The following is a 12,667-nucleotide window of genomic DNA, read 5'->3' on the forward strand; positions in this document are numbered from 1 at the left end:
CAAAACCCCTCCCGAAATTTTTTTCTGGCTACGGCCCTGGATGTACATAATGATAATCTAGATGCCACAAGACATGTTATTAGAACAAGTGATCCTTTTAGATGAATTTGATGAATCAGAGACAATACAAGATGTTTTCCTGCCAGAGGTGGATAAGATAGCAGCCACGTCTCTCTTCATTTGCAGAAGTTGTCCTTCCTGAGAGTGGAATGTGCTTCAGCACTGGAATTAGACAATATCCTGCAGTACACATTAGGCAGAAAGTATTCTTTTGCGGATACACTTTTTCTCAAATTGAAGTAAAAGGCCATAGATCACAAGAAACAGCCGGGAAGTTATCATTGCTACCCACCCTTACATGTGCCATCTGAGCTATTTGCTGCATTCTGCGTCAAAGAAGAGTTAGCCATGCCTTGCTTTAGTTCAGGAATGGGCTACTGCATGAGGATTAGAGGCCAAATCCCACCCCTGCAGGTCACATATTCTGTACAAACGAGCCTTTCTAATATTCCCAAAGAACATGGAAATCACAAAAAAGCGCAAAATTTGTTCATAACCTTTTCTAGAAATTGATGTTCTTCATTTGTGAATGCAAGTATAAAATAAGTGAAGATTTACATCCCTAGAAATGACCTGCTTTTCTGTCTAGATTCTGATAGTGGGATCACTCATGGCCACATGGGATATGTATTGTCGAAAACATATGCACCAGCAGATGACACATATGGCTGCTTGGCTGGCAACATCCCTGCCCTTGAACTGATGGCTCTTTATGTAGCTGCCGCCATGCACGACTATGATCATCCAGGAAGAACCAATGCCTTCTTGGTCGCAACCAGCGCTCCTCAGGTAAGCAGGGCCAGATTAACCAGTACCTGCTGCTCTTGCAAAGGAATGGCATGACTGTGGCAACATCTATTTTCTATTTTTCCCACTTTAGATCTTATCAACCTCAGATTACGTCTGTTCAAAATATAAAGAAATTTGCAAAAATTGCAAACTGACATCAAATCCTTTCACATCTGCTCTGGCTAAATCCAGCAAGCTACATCCATTATGCTTGTACCAGCTAGTAAACTGAGTTGCCAGTCCCTCAAAGAACTTAATAAAATCCTCCAAATTAGAGTAGTATGGAGCATGACATAAAATCGTGATTGAGCCTTCAATTTATGTCGGGGGATGGGAGACTATGTGTAAAAGCAACTACAGTAGAGTCTCACTTCTCCAAGCTAAATGAGCCGACAAAAACTTGGATAAGCGAATATCTTGGATAATAAAGAGGGATTAAGGAAAAGCCTATTAAACATCACATTATGTTATGATTTTACAAATTAAGCACCAAAACATCATGTTATACAACAAATTTGACAGAAAAAGTAGTTCAATACGCAGTAATGTTATGTTGTAATTACTGTATTTACGAATTTACCACCAAAATATCACGATATATTGAAAACTGACTACAAAAATGCATTGGATAATCCAGAACCTTGGATAAGCGAGTCTTGGATAAGTGAGACTCTACTGTACATGGAAATATGAATAATGTATATAGCACATACAGTGTAACCTAAGGGTAAGGTAAAGGTTTTCCCCTGACATTAAGTCCAGTCGTGACTGACTCTGGGGGTTGGTGCTCATCCCCATTTCTAAGCCGAAGAGCTGGTGTTGTCCGTAGACACCTCCAAGGTCATGTGGCCGGCATGACTGCATGGAGTGCCGTTACCTTCCCGCCGGAGTGGTACCTATTGATCTACTCACATTTGCATGTTTTTGAACTGCTAGGTTGGCAGGCGCTCATTCCGCTCCTGGGATTTGAACCTGGGACCTTTTGGTCTGCAAGTTCAGCAGCTCAGCGCTTTAACACACTGTGCCACCAGTGTAACCTATACCATGCTTTAAGTTTAAACTTTTCAGAGCCTGGAAAAGTTACTTTTTGGACTATAATGATGGAATCTCACAGAATCCCGAAGGAATCTGAGAACTGTAGTACAGAACAATAAATCTTTTAGGTGCTATCCCTTTGTGAATGCTATCCATTATTCTTGTGTTTTCTTCCTCAAATCAAGCTTCTTTTTCTCTCTTTCTCCCCCTCTGCTTGTTTAGGCCGTACTATATAATGACCGCTCTGTTCTGGAGAACCATCATGCTGCTGCAGCATGGAACCTCTTCATGTCCAGGTCAGAATATAACTTCTTAGTCAACCTCGATCATGTGGAATTCAAGCACTTTCGCTTCCTAGTTATTGAGGCAATATTGGCCACTGATCTGAAGAAGCACTTTGACTTTGTTGCCAAATTAAATGCCAAGGTAAGCTCAATCTTGTGGGTGGTCTTTGAACCCAAATATTTATAGTTAAGGCTCAGAAAGCTGGGCTTTGAGGACATGGTGGTTTTATCAAGTGGCATTGCAAAGCCCATGCCCTATTCCCAAGCTATGCAAATCCCAAGGCTAATAGGAGAAGTAGAGGTAGCATAAGAGGGGTTTATTTGGAGACTGTAACATGGTGCAGTTGGCTGATTCCAAGGGGGTTAGAGACTCAGCACTTCTATAGAAAGTGGAAAATCAACACATAAAAAAAACATTTTTTTTAAAAAAAACCACTGCTCTAGGCCCTCCACTGCAACTCGATTGTCAGCTTCTCCTGGAGATTCCTAGAGACTGCCTCTCTTCAGCACAACTTTTTGGTTAACTTCTGGAGGAAGTTAATCACAAAGTTGCATGGGAATACCTAGAGGTTCCTATAGAGACTATATTGCTTAAATCTGCAAAGGTTAAATCCACAAATATGGAGATATGACTGTATTAACCCAGAGATGAAAAATCTGGTGGCTATGCAGATATTACATGGCAGCCCCCAGCAAGCCTATCCAACATGGTAATGAATGAGGGATGAAGGGATTTTGGATTCAGCAATTCCTGAAAGGTCACAGAGTGCTCACCAAAAGTCTTCCTACATACTATGAATTCTTCTCTACATTTGAGAAAGTGGCCTGGTCTAGAACACCTAACAGTTTTGTTTTATACAGTGTTCCCTCACTTATCGTGGGAGTTATGTTCCAGGACCACCTGCAATAAGTAAAAATCCACGAAGTAGGGACACTGTATTTATTTTAATATTTATATATTATTTTAGTAGTTACACACTATTTTAAGTCTTTATCAACCAATCGTGTGTTGATAAATCGCCTCCTTCTCCTTCCGTTAATGCTTGGGCTCCTTTTCTCTCCTTTTGGCTTCTCCTTCCTCCCTTCCTTAGGCTGTAAATTGTATTTTTTTATGATTTATAATAATCTTTTAGAGTTTATTGAAAAACTGAGAAACAGCGAATCCGCGAAAAGTGAACCGCGAAGTAGTGAGGGAATGCTGTATCCCATAATTTTTAAAACTCTTGAATATGAAATTTTTCCCAACGGCCAAATTCTGTGGCTATCACCATTATTTTCATGTGGACGACTGTGCTGCATGTGGTTAGCATACTAATGTTATGATAAGATACATCCTAAAAAAAGAAGTAGGAACCCAAATTGAACAACACCATATTGGATAGGTACAAGTCCAGCCTTTTAAGAACTAAGCAGTTAAAATCCGAGCTTTGATGAATAAAGCTGTCAATTTTATTTCCTCCCACATCCATCTGTGATTTGGGAATTGAATGTCATAAAATTACATTTGACTGTCGTATTGTTTTCTTCAGCTCACAGCTATTTCTTGTTGGTTGCCCTATGCTATTTTTATTTTTCAAAAGTTTAAAAAAGATAAACATTACTAAAAAGCTTCCCCCATATTGAGATTTTCTAAATTGCAAGTTCTTTCTGTTCTATACATGAAGATATTGCCAATTTTGATAAATCCTCACCAGATATGAACTTAAACATATCTACTTTTCTCAAGATTTGAGGAATGGGGCATGGAAGACATAGAAAATAGAAAGATAATGTGCTATAGCAGCCCCAGAGCTGTTGGGGGGATACATGTTAAAGCTCTGGTCATAAGTGGATGGTAATTTCACATCAGACTAGTGGTAGATAGTTTGGGTTGTAAAAATGGGAGCCATTGCATGAAGTTTCACGGAATGTGTTAGAGTAGTGGTTATCACCCTGGGGTCCCCAGATGTTTTGGCCTTCAACTCCCAGAAATCCTAACAGCTGATAAACTGGCTGGGATTTCTGGGAATTGTAGGCCAAAATACCTGGGGATCCACCGGTTGAGAACCACCATGGTAGAGTGTTCTTCTTTGGAAAGATTGGATGGCCACCTGTTGGGAATGCTTTGATGGTGTATTCCTGCATGGCAGAGGGTTGCACTAGATGGTCCTTGCCATCAATTCCAGCCCTATGCTTTTATGATTCTAAGTCAGACTGGAACTCAGTTGGAGCAAGAAGACTTCACATTAATGCTACAAGAAAACTGGAGTCCTATTGGTGCAACACAAGTGTTTTATGTTCCCTTATGCATTTACTCTTTTGGTTGTTGTTCAATGTATGGATTCAGTTTGCAGTTGAATAAGCAGGGCTTCATTTCATGCAAGTTTTAATTCTATTATTAGGCTTCATTTCATGCAAGTTTTAATTCTATTATTAGTCTTGACTAGAGTAGAGCCATTGAATCTATGATGATTACCTGCATGTTGATCCACTGTTCAACAAATGATTGAATGGCTCTACCCTAGTTAGGACTAATAAATAGGATACAGTTGTTCATTATTAGATGACGCATAACTACTCATAAGTGCCCTCTACTACTTGAATCAGTGGAATTGCAAAAACAGCCACTGTTCATTCTCCATTGCACAATAGGCAGGGACATTGGCCAGTAGAAGGTTAATTACACAATTTCAGTATTCAGCCAAAGGGTCATGTTGTGCAACCACCACGTAACACTGTGAGTGTTAATTTACACTAAGAAAATCATGGCAGGTGTAGTTTTCAGTTCTCTCTGCTGGTTCCTCATCAAACTACAACTCCCAGGATTCCATCACATTGAGCCATAGCAGTTTAAAGTGGTGTCAAATTGCATTGATTCTACAGTATGCATGCACCCAGAGTGAATCTTCAGATATGTATGGAAGAGAATATTTTATATGGAATGGTAAAAAGAAAGATATACAAATAATTTCTACATTTCTACAATTTTTCTGCTGTTATATCCTTCTCTTTAATTATTTGTTTTGTGTGATGCCTGACCCCATTAACATCCAATGGTTTATTCAAATCCAGGTGAATGATGATGTTGGCATTGACTGGACGAATGAGAACGACCGCTTGCTGGTTTGTCAAATGTGCATCAAACTGGCAGACATAAATGGCCCAGCAAAACATAAAGACTTGCATCTACGGTGGACAGAAGGCATTGTTAATGAATTTTATGAACAGGTAATGGCCATTATGGCTGGAAGGAACAACAGAAAAGAATGCCTATTATATAAAATGACAAATCGGGGGTGGGGGGTTGGATTTTTTTCCTCCCAAATTTTTTGGGCCATGTTTCTTACCTAGCCAATCATATGGTGAAAAAATACATTATAGTAGCTTCCAAGGGTTACTGGCTTGTTCTTTAGGAAAAGATGTTAAAAATCATACAAGAGAAGAAATGTCAGGTGGTCTTAAGGGGGGATTCTTACAGATATGGGTCCTGAGAACAAACGCATGATACTGTAATAATTACAGTGTCTGTAATAAAAATTTGATCTCCATTGATAGCAACAATTAGATTTCAACCATCTCTGAGATGTGTAGGACTTCAAAACCATTGTTGGTAGAACAGTCCCTCAAGAAGGCTTTGCACTGGCATGTCTGGATAAAAGTTTAGCTATTAACATCAAGTAAAATGTGCCAATGATGGAAAAATTCATATTGCTTTATCATTGTTGAAAGTTTAAACTTGTGATCAGTAGACCCATTTCATTTGCTGTCTTTTCCAACTACACTGATTATAATGACCATGAAGGATGAGACTTCACTGTATATAGCCAATATGGCTATCCCTGAATATAGTGAATATAGTGAATATAAGTGAATTGAATATACTCAATTCACTTTTTGCAGTTTTCTCCCTTATAACTTTTCCCTGAACTCTACTGTCAATGGGTCCTTGATATCTGCTAGTTTTTGTTTTAAGATTCCATGTAGATACTAAAATTAGTGAATGCTCAAATCCCATTATTTACGGTGGTGTACTAAAATGTTAAAATAAACGTTTATTTTCAGAACATTTTCAAACTGTGATTGTTGAATCCATAAATACAGAATCTGTGGATACAGAGGACCGACTGTTCTCCTCCTAACAAATTTGAAGGCATGCTGTCTGTTTAACTACCACCCCCTTTTTCTAGCTCTTCATGTTCTCTGAAATCTTCTTAAGGGCTGTGATAAACTGAACTGGGGAGTGGATGAATATGAGATCTGTTTGTCTCAGTCCAGTAGTGTCATGGAGAATAAATGAATAAATAATTAACTATAATTTAAGAATAATTAGGAAATTGTAGAAAAAATCGTGAGAATTAATCCGCTAGACCTTTTTTTAGACTAGCAAGCATAGCTCAAATAGATTAATTTGATTAGATGCTTGGGAATTCACTATTAAGTTTCCAGCTCATGCTATCCTTTTAGCATGGGTACTGATTTCTGTGGTAATCTCCTCCATTCATAACTATTTTTTTTTGCCAGAGAGACTAGCTGTTGTTTTAAAAGCATAATAATTATCTATATAATTAATACAGTTTGTGGCTGAAAAATCAATGCCTTTTCACAGCAGCTATTTTGTACTATGTATGATATCATTTGCCCCCACTCGAATGCATAATTGCATGTACTTCCAAAGGAAAGCTCCAGCAGCTTCTAAAAACAGAATTGCATTCAAAAAAATTCCAAATGGTTGATTAGTTAAAAGATTATTAACTCTACTGTACAATGGGTCCTTGATATATTTAGACAAAACTGGGAATTGATATTGTCAGGCATTTTGAGTTTAATTTGCCATCAAGTTACGAGATCCCTGATGCACATGTTAACTTAGAACATTTGTGAATTCATATCAGGGATCTTGCAACCTTGGCAAATCAGGCATCAGGTAAATTGGATTAAAAACTCACATTCATTAAAAACTCTCTGAAAGTGGAATTTTATTGAACATACAGCTATTAACCATTAATGCATCATTTTATAAAAATTATTTTTCAAATTACAACATAATGTAAATATTAACCTCTTGTTCCACATTTTCTCCCATTTGTCCAACATTATATTATGCCCACCATTTGTACTCACTTTTGTCATGCAAACCAAAACCTTCTGCAATCAATTGTTCTCTTCTTTTAATTCTATATTCTTCTTGAACATTTTCTAGGAGATCCTGATAGATCTTGAGTCTCTTTAATATAAAATGCTTCTTTCACATATACCCACATTGGCATCTTCAGACAAAAGATTAATTTATATAGCTCCCATTTTCATGATACAGCATGTCTAACATAATAATTTTTAAAACCCACATTCATTTTCACTTTGTCCTACCACATGTAGCCATGCCAACTATGTCCCTCCGGTGCCAACATCCTAGTATTACTCAACAAAACTCAGTCTTTTATCCATAGTTTTCAATCACTTTTTAAAAAATATCTTTTCAGTATTTATTTATTTATTTGCAGTATTTATATTCCGCCCTTCTCACCCCGAAGGGGACTCAGGATCACATTACACATATAAGGCAAACATTCAGTGCCTTGACATAGAACAAAGACAAGACAAATGTGGGACTCCGAGTTGGCCTCGAACTCATGACCTCTTGGTCAGAGTGATTTGTTGCAGCTGGTTGCTCAACAGCCTGCGCCACAGCCCGGCCACAGCCCCTATAATGTTTGTTAGTGTTTGGAGTGTGTGCAAAGTGCAATAATATGGATGTGGCTGAACTTTAGTTATTTGCACATTCCTTACCCTTAGCTATTCAGAGGTAGAGCTGGTGGAAGTTGCAGTCCATCAACGTCTGGAGAGCAACAAGTTATCTTTGAGGTTTTTAAATGTTAAAATGCAAACACATGAATCTGGATCTAGAAATGGAGTAGGAACCAACACCACTGAGATTGTAATATGGTTTCTCTTGCTCTCTAAGGGTGATGAAGAAGCCAGCTTAGGCCTCCCAATCAGCCCATTCATGGATCGTTCTGCTCCTCAGTTGGCAAACCTTCAGGAATCCTTCATCACTCACATTGTGGGACCGCTGTGCAATTCCTATGACTCAGCAGGGCTGATGCCAGGGAAATGGGTTGAAGACAACGATGATTTGGGAGATACAGATGATCCAGATGAGGAAGATTCAACAGATATGGACACCTGTGAAAATCCAGAGTCAAGTACGTTCTCTATTCATGTGCATGCGCATATTTGTGTGTATGCCTGCTTGCATTCAAGCTGTATCTAAAACAATAGCTTGGATTCCAGGGTTGCTAAAGCAAATGTTTTAGCCCTTTCATAGTTCTCTGCCACATACTTCACATGGTTTTCCTAATTAAAAATTTCCCATCAACCCCCTTAAGCTGCACATGGCTCAATATCATGTGATATGGCAACTAAAAAACCCAATGTGATTCTAGACTACATCAGTAGCTCTTGGGAAATTATAGTACAACTCTTTTCTGGTTAGCCAATACTTGACAAGCTGTAATGTGATCAGAGTAGGGTAACCAAACGTGGTAGAAAGTCTAGAAACCATGCCATATGAGAAACAGCTTAGGGTACTGGAAATGTTTAGCCTCAGGAAGAGAAGGCTAATAGGTGACATGATAGAAATATGTAAATATTTTAAAGGATGTCATATTGAAAATGTAGCAAGCTTGTTTTCTGCTGCTTCAGAGATTAGGACACAGAGCAATGGGTTCAAACTACAGGAAAAGAGATTCCATCTAAACATGAAGAACTTCTTCTTTTGCAGAGCTGAGAAAAGTGAACTTTCTAGCACAAGAACAGTGAAATCCTGAAATCGTCATTCTGTTTTAGAGTTTCGGAGAGTTGCAGTACCAAAAAAAATCACCTTTCCAGGCTCTGCTTTTTTTGAAAAAGCAGTAGCTTGTGGTATCTCCTTCTTAATCTTTGAAAATGTAGCTATAGAACATCCTTTTTCCTTTAGTGAGCTCAGTCAGGCATTCCCTTAGGATAATCTCTCAGGGGGACCTGAAACATCTGTTAATTCTTCCTCTGGTATGCCACAGGAGAGATGAAAGGACAGATGTCCCAATTTTCAGCAGGATCTCGGCGTATGGTTTAAACTTGATCAGATAGCTAAAATGATCAAGAAGGTAGCTTGGCTTTTGAATGGCAGGACCAGTGAGCTTTTGCAATAAATGCCAATGCGGGAAAAAGTTATTCTTAGGGGAGTTTAGGGCTGGTCACAGACTTCTGAGAAATGCTTTCCCAACTTCAAATGTAAACTGGAGGCAAATTTCATGTTTACAGCAGGTGAATGGTGCTTTTAACAGCAAAAACTATTGGCTCTCCTCATGTTATTTTAGTGCAGTTCCTATTATTCCTTACAATTGGCCAAGCTGCATGAGGATTGTATTAGTTTAAGGTAAAGAACATCTGGGTGGCCATACACACACAAACTTCTGTTTTAAACTGTGCTAGACTGAGGGTAGTTTTCTGTCTGTATTCCTGAATGTTGTCATTATTTGATCTTTTCCCTACTGCTCAGCTGCCTTTTTGAGCAGTGCCGGGAAGTTCTCAGAAGTGGAGATCTCACATACAAATCTACATGCACACACTCCTTGCTGATTAGGGATTACTACTATTCCATGCTTTATAGTGAGAAAGGGACGCACTTGTCACCACAAAGCAAAAATGAGTTGAATTCAATGGTAGTTGGTATCTTCCATGCCAGTGGCTTGGCAAAGCAACTCCAGGTTGTAGTCTGGAACTTGAAAGGCAATGACCAAAGTGGGATTCTGGCTGCAAAAGCTCACCACCCTTGCTGTAGGCTGGGAAAGGTTCTCTTTCACAGTGTCTTCTGGTGCAATCTTTTATTGCTTTCTATTTATTTATTTATTTCCCTCATTTCTATCCTGCCCTTCTCACCTGAAGGGACTCAGGGCGGCTCACAATCTGGCAAAAATTCAATGCCAATATACAATACAAGAAGATAAAACATAAGCCATTAAAACAATTGAATAATTTAACAAAATACAATAAATACATTTAAAATACATTTCTAGTTGCTGTTAAACCAGCAAAATTATTCACGAGAGTAAAGAAGACACTTTAGACAAAAGGTTATGCCCAAGAAATAACACTTGGTGAATCCTAGTTATTAGAGCTAGTTATTAGAGCTCTCCAACATCTCAGGTAGCTTTCTCCTCCTTGGTGTAGATGCAGTCTCATTGCCAGAGTTGAAGTAAGATTAAATGACCAAATCAGTTAGCTTCTGTCAGTGGGTGTTAACCCTTGCAGCCTATTGTTGGCCTGCCCTAATATATATTTAGAAAGCTAATGTGGTGTAGTGGTTTGGACCACTGGTAGAGTGTAAATGTCTGCTAGCATAGGTGTATCAGTGGTCTGGGCAGGTGTATATGAAACTTGTTTCTTCTCCTCCAAGTACACACAGGAATTCCCCTTTATCCAATCAGTGGGTTGGAGTGAAGTTTGGCCCAGGAGTTTTCTGACTGCCCTTGAATATCGAAGGCAAAGGCACTGTGCAATAAGACACAATGTCTAACAAAGTGCTTATGTGAACATATCTGTGAACTATACCAGTGAAAGTTATCAACCACATTCTGATAACAGCATTTATGTTGTTTAAAAATATGCAATAAAAAAGAGAAGAGAAACCAATAATGGACAATACAGTCCATTTAAAAATCACATTGAGACTGCATAGACAAATGAGAACATTCATAGAAACAAACTTGAAAAATGCTTTCATGTCTAATAAATACATTGTTGTTTCTGTTCAAATTATTCCTGATTGACTATGAATCTAGTCCAAAATTTGTTCATAGGGAGTTTGCCATAGCCATCCTCTGAGGATGAGAGAGTATAAGTGGGTCACCCGGTGGGGTTTTTATGGCCAAGCAGGGATTCAAGCCCTGGTTTCATGGAGTCTAAATGTAACACTCAAGCATTTTTACTCAACCACATTCTGACCTCTGAAGTAGCACAACCTTCATAACTCATAAAATTTCAAGACACCTCTCAAAGATGATGAATAAATAGGCCTGTCTTTGATAGACAATGACAAATGGAGTGTCTACACCATGTGTTGTGTTGCAAGAGACTTCCATCTTCAGGAGCCCTCCAGTCTTCTGTACGACCCTAAAGCATCGTTTCAAATATTTCAGGATTCAGGTTACAGGGTTTAACTTGATTAGCTTTGTAATGGTTTCTAGTAGAATTTCAAATCATGATAAATGCTCTAATGACCTCTTTGGAGAACTGCAATATTTGGGAGGGGTTATCTCCCAGGAGACGAGGGAGAAAATGTTCTCGCATGGAACACTACTGTGGAATAGAGGTTTCTTCTGATTAAATCTGAAGGTTTCCTACAGGGAACTGAAAGCTTTCTAATGAAGGATTGAACTGGATTTGGGCTGTGCCACAGTGAAAAGCTCTTTGTTTGCAGTTGAAAAGATTGAAGGACTCAACAATTTGGCTCCCGGCACACACTTACTTTAGGCCACCTGGAAACGCTAATCTATGCACTCATTGCTTTGGGACAAAACATTCCTATACGTCATTTTCCCACTCTCCCCACATCCACCCCCTTCATTAAAACTTCTGAAGAGGTTTATCATTCAAGTTAGCAGCAGCTGCTAAGGATGGATCATGAGAGAATTCGGTGGGAGGGGGCAGAATGTAAGAGTTTTCCTCTTAAAGTTTTAAGAATCTTAACTGAGAACTCAGCCACTTCAGCTAAACTCAGTTCCTGCATTGCATCTCACAGTGGTGTGAGAGCCACTCCTGCATAGTCTGATCCCAAACTGGTAATCCCAGAAAAGGCGTAGAATTATTTTTAAGGCATCACACTATTAATCTCCTCAAGGAATAGATTAAACAACTGATACTTTAATTGATTTATCTGCAGTGAACAGTGTTAATTGTTTGGCTTTTGTTTTAGTTGGTGTTTCAATAGAACTGGGATCTACAAAAGGGAGAAAGCTTGGGTCTGAATGCCACCTGTGACCTACAATTCATTCACCCATGCTTTTGTATTGTATTTCCAATTTATGACAGTCTTAAAACATGCTTATCATGGGGTTTTCTTGACAAGGTTTCTTCAGAGATTTGATATTACTTTCCTCTGAGAGATGCCTTGCCCAATGTCACCCAGTGGTTTATAATGGCCAATCCAGGTCCCCAGAGTCCTAATTCAACTCATAAACCACGATGCCATGCTGGCGTCCTTTGATGAGGCTTATTTCTAAATAAGTACAGACAGTCTCCAAGTTACAAACATCTGACTTATAACATATCATAGTTAAGAATGGGTGAGGAAACAAGAACTGAGAGAAATCTACCCCTGTGAAGGGAAATTCACTCCTGAAAAAGTTATCATTGGGAAAAGCTATCTCCACTGAAGCTTTATCACCAATCCTTGTTTCCACAACAAGCCAAATTTGTCAAACTCCAATTATCACAGGGTGAAATCTTCTGAACGGGCACAGACAACGAAACAAACACCA

The 12,667-nt window shown here is 38.8% G+C and overlaps 1 protein-coding gene across 3 annotated transcripts in view; it reads left to right on the forward strand.

Moving 5' to 3' along the window:
• The window catches only part of pde3a (phosphodiesterase 3A), a 267,835-nt gene that overhangs the window by 243,165 nt on the left and 12,003 nt on the right, over nt 1-12,667 (forward strand). For all 3 annotated transcript variants that reach the window (XM_008110368.3, XM_008110369.3, XM_016993577.2), the window contains 4 exons: nt 650-849; nt 2,107-2,310; nt 5,220-5,375; nt 8,110-8,350. In XM_008110368.3, coding sequence (XP_008108575.2) covers nt 650-849; nt 2,107-2,310; nt 5,220-5,375; nt 8,110-8,350 — 801 coding nt within the window. The remainder of the gene's footprint in view (nt 1-649; nt 850-2,106; nt 2,311-5,219; nt 5,376-8,109; nt 8,351-12,667) is intronic.

This window comes from Anolis carolinensis, chromosome 5 (genome assembly GCF_035594765.1).
Source record: "Anolis carolinensis isolate JA03-04 chromosome 5, rAnoCar3.1.pri, whole genome shotgun sequence".
Classification (NCBI taxonomy): domain Eukaryota; kingdom Metazoa; phylum Chordata; class Lepidosauria; order Squamata; family Dactyloidae; genus Anolis; species Anolis carolinensis.